Raw genomic sequence first — 6,924 nt, forward strand, 5'->3', positions numbered from 1 at the left:
AAGATGAGTTAGTCTTGGTTAAAAAGAAGACTAGGAGGATTCAGCAGTATGTTGACACAAAAGTTAAAGATGTCATACCTACCTTCTCTAGAAAGTAGAAGACACTTTAGTTCAAATTTGATAGTGAGAAGAAAATTAGTAGGTGGGGGCAGGATTTTAAGAAAACTTGATAATACTACACAGGGTCAAACATTACTATTTTAGAAAATGGCTAGGTAATAACGGCCCAAGTAGTATGTTATCTAGGTGGCTACACTCACCCCATTTGGTAGGTTTGTGAGGGCCTACTCTTTTCTTTGAACCACTTAGCAACAATGGATCTCAGTTTTCTCATCTATAAAATGGACTATGGAATATGATAAGGCTGTTAAATCAAATAAGTTAATCCATACAAAATGATTATTTGAGCACATTCTCCATCATATAAAAAGTATTTGAGTGAAAGTAACTCTTAAAAATATTATACTTGATTGATAAATGATAATTTTATATACAACTGAGAATGTAATATTTTCACTAAATGTAGTATGATTATATCAAGATGATTGACATATCCATCATCTCATTTTCCTATCACTTTATGGCTTGACATATAATTTTAAATTTTAGTTATTTTGAAAAATATACTGCAGAATTATTGACTATAGTCACCCTTGTATACAACAGATCTCAGTCTTCAGTCTATGTGAAAATTACATTTCTTTGATCAAATTTCCCATTCAGTTTCTCCCCATGCCCTTGGCCTCTGGTAACAATCATTATTCTTTATGTTAAGAGAAATAGTTCAGGCATGTAAAAGGAAGCACTCAGTGTTCTAACTTATATGTGTATTAGAAAAAGAAGTTGCTATCTCATAGAAGTTAAAAACAAAATTGTAATAGTAGTTATAAAATGGCCAAGAAATTCTACTTTTCTAATTCATATTAACTATACATAGTATTGTTGAACTATATAAACATTTCAAAAAGCTAGACAAACTGAATTTTTTACTACAAAGTTACAAATATTTAAGGAACTAATACTCTTAAGCTGATTTAAACATTAGACCATGTATGTATAAATGTATTTAAAAAAATCATGTACTTTATACACATGTATATTTTTATGTTTTTACATATAGATAAAAATAAACTTGAGGTTGAAAGATGTAAATAAAGAGAAAAAATGACAGGAAATAAGTCAAAGGGAGGGGGATGGAAAAGAAACCAGGAGTCATTTGATTTCTGAAATACAGTACTTTAGACCAGAATAGAGAGACCATGTGGCTAAGCCAACCTTATGGCTAAGCCATAAGGTTCTAGGAATATAATTTCTAGAAAAGAGGGCAATTCTGACTAGAAAAAATGACTAATGTTTAAGTGAGGTAAATGTTTCTAAAACAAAGTAGTAGCATTGAGGCAGTTTAGCTACAAGCCAGAGCACTGGAGAGGATGGTCACTGAACCAGATCCCACTCAAGACTATCATGCACTGCTTTTATAATGAATAAAGAAAGTCTCCTTATTGGACTGGCTATCAAGGAGCTAGTAGGCAGCCTACAAGCTGGATGATAGATAATGGTTTTGTTTGTTTGCTTGTTTTGTTTTCTCCCAAAGAGGGAAACATTTAGAGCTCCCCTAAAGTATAACATACTTAAGACTTAACCTTGTGAAAGTGGGCAGAAATAGCTGAGGCAATGGAGGTACTAGATTCTTCTGAGAGTCTGTGACAAGAAACAAAATGCCAAAGGGAGATTGTATTTAGTAATGTTGTCTCAACTTTCTTGTCACACTTCATAGAAAAGATACTCTTGGGGAGTTTTTAGAATTTGAGATGATCTAATCCAACACTTGACCTACTGACTACAGGGACTAGTGAGATCTGGGGAGAGAAAAGGACAGGGGCACTAAACTTTTTTTAATTGGACATTTTATTTATTTACATTTCAAATGTTATTCCCTTTCCCAGTTTCCCCTCTGGAAATCCTCTATCCCATACCCCTCCCTCTGCTTCTATGAGGGTGCTCCCCCCAACCTCCCTACCATGGCATTCTCCTACATTGGGGCATCAAGCTTTCAATTTTTCATATGCAATGGAAATAGAAAAAGAACACGTAGAAGCAGCCTGGAGAGCTGGTTTGCCCCAAACATAGATACTCAATTTTGTCAGTGTCTCAGTCACCTCATGTACTAAACAGGGCTATTTCAGCCCCTCTTCATTGTCCAAAATTTGATATGTACCAATATTAGTCTCGATTTCAAAGGCTTTTGAAATACCTGTTGTCCATATGTTTTCATGGCTCAACCAGAAAATATGTCTCACATGCTTAAAAGAGGCCATTCTGGTTGTATCCTATTCAAATGGGTGTACTTTTCTTGACCCTAAACCAGATGGAGATACTGACATTAACTTCTAACTCCCAAAAGCTCCAGCTTTGAGGATATTCAGCATGGGCTAGAGTGGATCCTAGAAAAACCACTTTCAGAAGCCCACTTTGATTCTTCCACATTAGATTTTTCAAAACCTTTAAACCAGGGCAGCAAACTCTTACTGAAAGCCTTGTTGAGACAGTACTACAATAGGTCCATTTTCTCTCTTCATTTTTGAGCAGTCAAGATCCATGTGCTTGTCAGGGCCAGATATATGATCTTCCTTCCCTATGGATAATCAAACCCTTTCCCCAGTGTTCCTCTCCCATTCCCACATATAAACAGAAGACACCACCACCAGGAATTACTATGCTGAGTATTTTGTTTTGGAGAATTATACACCAGAAATGTTATGAGGTAGGTGTATTATTTTCTCGAGTAACCTGGGTTACCAGGTGCATTTTTGGAGCTATCATGCATTAGGTTCCTGAGAAAGTTGAAAACTTATCATTGATGTTTGAGGTATCTAATCAACACAGGGGGGATATCCAGCTGGTCGATGGCTTGTGACTGGTTGGCCCGGCACAGGGATCTGCGGATAACTAAACGGGCTTGGGACAGGAGTGACCGTGGAGTGGCTGCAACAATGAGAAACAGATTATGAGCATCAATTCTCAGTGCACTTATTCTGTCCAAGTGTACATCTATTCTGCCATAGCTATTATAGTAATGCCCCCTCCCTTCTGAGAATTGTCTCAACCATCTCCCAATGCATTGTGACATATACTGAGTCCTATCAGGGCATCAAAAGGATCAGTCATTGGCAGATCTAAGACCAGAGAGTGTATAAATGCTTTTTACACACCTCATCTTAGTAACACTTTCACTCTTGTGTAATCTTTAACCTTTTCTCTACAGGGACCCCAAGAGAATGATGGAGCTATTTCTAGGTCAACCCAGAGGGAAGGTCTTGGATGATGATTTGGAACCCCGAGACCTACAATAAAGAAGCCTATGTGGTATGCCTGATCACCTCTCACCTCGGGCTTGTAGCAGCAATTTGATGCCTTTATCATATTGTGAAGTTGGGTCCACAGGAAAAGATGGAAGGTAGATGTTAGCTCCAAAATCTATTAAAAGCTGGATGTACTCTGGCTGACAATGATGATGAAGGCAGATTTCAAGGAGTGTGCGAGGATGTGGAACACGACTTAAAAGGTCCTGGTCAGTGCAGTTGTAATCGGGATCTGCCCCATACAGCAAAAGCAGGCGGAAACAATCAAGGTGCCCATAGACTGCAGCCAGATAGAGGGGGCCAGAACATGAAGCTATATTTGATGCCCAGACTGGCAGTTTAGCCTTGACATTAGCCTCGGCACCATGCCCTAGGAGCTCCTGTAAGATGGCAAAAGCCCCATCACGTGAGGCAGTGAGAACAGGAGAGCAATTGTTGTAGATGCTACCACTAGGACAAGCACCAGCTTCTAAAAGCATTCTCACACACTCCAGATGACCATGGCTCACAGCAGTGAAAAGTGGTGTTTGTGCTTTGACATCCAAGCTATCGACATCAGCACCATGTTCCAGGAGGACCTTCACACAATTTAAGTGACCATAAGAAGCTGCCAAACGCAAGGGTGTTCCAGGTATACCCCATCCACTCCTGCTGTTGATGAACCGTTTATAACGTTCCTGGTGTAGAAGGTGGTCCAGGGTACAGGAGTCATTGTCATATACAGCTTGATTGAGAGCCTGTTTTTCCCCTGTGTCAGTCTCCTCCTCCTCCTTTTCAGGTTGCAGAAGAGAGAAGATCTTGGTGATATCCATGAGGTTCGTTCTGGTTTATTTGAATAGCACTATTCTCATTGTAAGGAGGAGGAAATTCCAGATCTAGGGATAACAAAAAAGGGGGGAGAAACTAAGCATCCTTATCAATGCCAGACTCTATGTTTACTCTCTGACATTCACCATTAGGGTACTCATCCATGGATGTCTGTTTCCCAGTTTCAATTTTATTTTAAGACACAAGATGATTGTCAAAACGTCAGGTCACTTTATAGCTTGGAGACTTAGCATATACTGTTCTGCCTGCCCTTGAAACTCCCAGGAAGATTTCCTTGAATACTTGGAGATTTCAAAAGATCATAGTTAGATTTCATCTACAAACAGACACATTCATACTTACCTTTGTGCCATTAGTAAATCAAGTGGATGGCAAGGACCCTATATCCATCTGGTATTTCCACTATTGCTAATAGAGCATACCTCACAGATGGAGACTTGGAGATTTATCTGCCTGAGTTTCAAATGTGACATTAATGCCTAGGCCTAGCAGTTAGGAGGTTAATGGAATAAGAATTTTTGGTATCAAACTGTCATCCATGAGCTTTCTAATAACAATCTCAGGGGTTAAGCTCATAACACCAACTCTTGATATTTTAGATGAATTTAAACTTCTGCATTTCCCCTCATCCACAACTAAAGAAATATCTCTTGAGCTTTTTGTAACCTTGTTTCAGACTAAGACCCCATGGGGTTCTGGAAGAGCTAACAAATTGATACTAAGGGTATTGGCTGATTAAATGAAGAGGTGGCATCACAAAGAATAGAATTAAAATGAAGGCAAATTGATGGCAGAAACAACAGGCCTCCAGAATAAATTCCCTCTGATAATGACTAGCTTCCCTACCCCCAGGACTATTTGAAACCAAGAATTCTTTTCGATTACTAATACCTCCTTAGAGTCTTCTGATTCTCCATCTTTTGACTCAAGCCTTATTCCATTCTCTGTAAAATACAGTCTAGAGCTTTGACTCAAACCTCAACTCTTTTTCTCTCCATAATCTTTACACATCAATGATGGGCTCAGCTTAAACCCTAACAATTCCAGTCCCTCTCTCGTTTCTCTAAGTAAAGTTTTCTCACCATAGTTGTAATGTTATCTGGGTGAGATGGCAGGGTTTACAGAGCTCAGATCTCCCTACTTTCCCAGATATTTTAGCTTAGGACTCAGAGACTCACACTTCCATTAATTCACTACTTATCCCTCTTTGTTTGATAGGAGCCTCAGGTACATACCTCTTTAAAGAATATTATGAGGTAGATGGGTGAAGTCACCCTCAACTTTCGCCTTGTTCTCACTTGCCAGCATATGATCTGAATATGTATTCTTAGGGTCCAAAGTAAATAGAATTATGGGAATCAATCAGACCTAAGTTTGTAACTCAGCTCTCCAAGATCCTAACAAGGCACCTCAGGCAAGTCTCTTCTCTTCTCTTTTGTGACTTAGTTTCTTCAGCTACAAGACAGAAATAGTAATCCATGCTTTGTGGGGCAGCTAAGATAAAGATAACTACCTCTACATAAAAGTTTTAAAGATAAAGTGTATAACATTTTCAACCTCTTTACACTAGGTCCTCTCCTTCAACTAACTTAGTAAGTAAAACCCCTTTCTCAATCACTTTTCTTTACCAAACATATCCAAACAGAAATCTATTATTTACATACCAAACTCCTATATACTTCTTTACTCTGTACAGTGTGGCTGCAATGACCTTCAATCATGAAAAGCACTTAAAAAGATAATCTTTGTAACTAAATCTACCAGGATTTTTGAAAATCCTTTTTGTCTTCATTTTGTTTCTTTTTTTCCCTTCCATTCATTTACTTTCCCCCTTTCTTTCTTTCCCTCTTTCCTTCTTTCCTTCTTTCCTTCTTTCCTTCTTTCCTTCTTTCCTTCTTTCTTTCTTTCCTTCCTTCCTTCCTTCCTTCCTTCCTTCCTTCCTTCCCTTCTTTCCTGGTATTGGGATTGAACCCGGGGTTTCATTAATGCTAGACAAGCACTTTACCACCCTCTGCTCACTTGGCAGACTTTTCTAAAGTATCTGCCTTTAATGAATGTTCTATCATCTAAAACCACATCAGCATCTCAAGGAGCTGATATTAGTCCTTACAGCTCTTTACTGCAATATTTATGCTCCCTTGTTTTCTCCTCCATCCCCTTCACTTCGGTCCCATAGCTTTAGCCCTCATATTTATTCCTGTGATTTCTAGTCTATTACACCACCACTTCACCTCCAGGTCTCTTTTCAGTTCCTGGTATGTATCCATTGAGTTTCTACAGTTACTTATCACTGGTACCATTACTACCATTACTAACTGATAAATGAATGAGACTTAATTAATTTATCAGTTCCTCATCATGTATCAAACTAAATCCCCATGACATATCTTAGTCCCCTATCTCTTACTATTCCCATTCAATTTGATCAAGTCAAATTTTGTACCCTAGTGACTTTTCCAGACCATCTATCTTCCTTAGAGTTTCATACCCATTCTACTACTTTATCTAGGCCTCCTCTGTCTTGTCTCAACTGTTGTATTTATCCCCTAACTAGTTTCCTAAAATGGTAACATAAAAATACAAATATGATCAGGTGTGGTGGTACATGCCTTCAATCCCAGCACTCGGCAGAGACAGAAGCAGAGGCAGAGGCAGAGGCAGAGGCAGAGGCAGAGGCAGAGGCAGAGGCAGAGGCAGAGGCAGAGGCAGAGGCAGAGGCAGAGGCAGAGGCAGA

General features: G+C 38.9%; 1 protein-coding gene across 1 annotated transcript in view; it reads right to left on the bottom strand.

Annotated features, from left to right (window-relative positions):
* Window positions 1-2,020: 2,020 nt before the first annotated feature.
* The window catches only part of Asb12 (ankyrin repeat and SOCS box containing 12), a 10,130-nt gene continuing 5,226 nt past the window's right edge, over window positions 2,021-6,924 (bottom strand). Inside the window, exons 2-3 of the mRNA XM_021188669.2 lie at window positions 3,388-4,237; window positions 2,021-2,985 (exon numbers count right to left, since the gene is read on the bottom strand). Coding sequence (XP_021044328.1) covers window positions 2,855-2,985; window positions 3,388-4,174 — 918 coding nt within the window. The 5' untranslated portion in view covers window positions 4,175-4,237 and the 3' untranslated portion in view covers window positions 2,021-2,854. The remainder of the gene's footprint in view (window positions 2,986-3,387; window positions 4,238-6,924) is intronic.

Source organism: Mus pahari, chromosome X (assembly GCF_900095145.1).
Source record: "Mus pahari chromosome X, PAHARI_EIJ_v1.1, whole genome shotgun sequence".
NCBI classification, from domain to species: domain Eukaryota; kingdom Metazoa; phylum Chordata; class Mammalia; order Rodentia; family Muridae; genus Mus; species Mus pahari.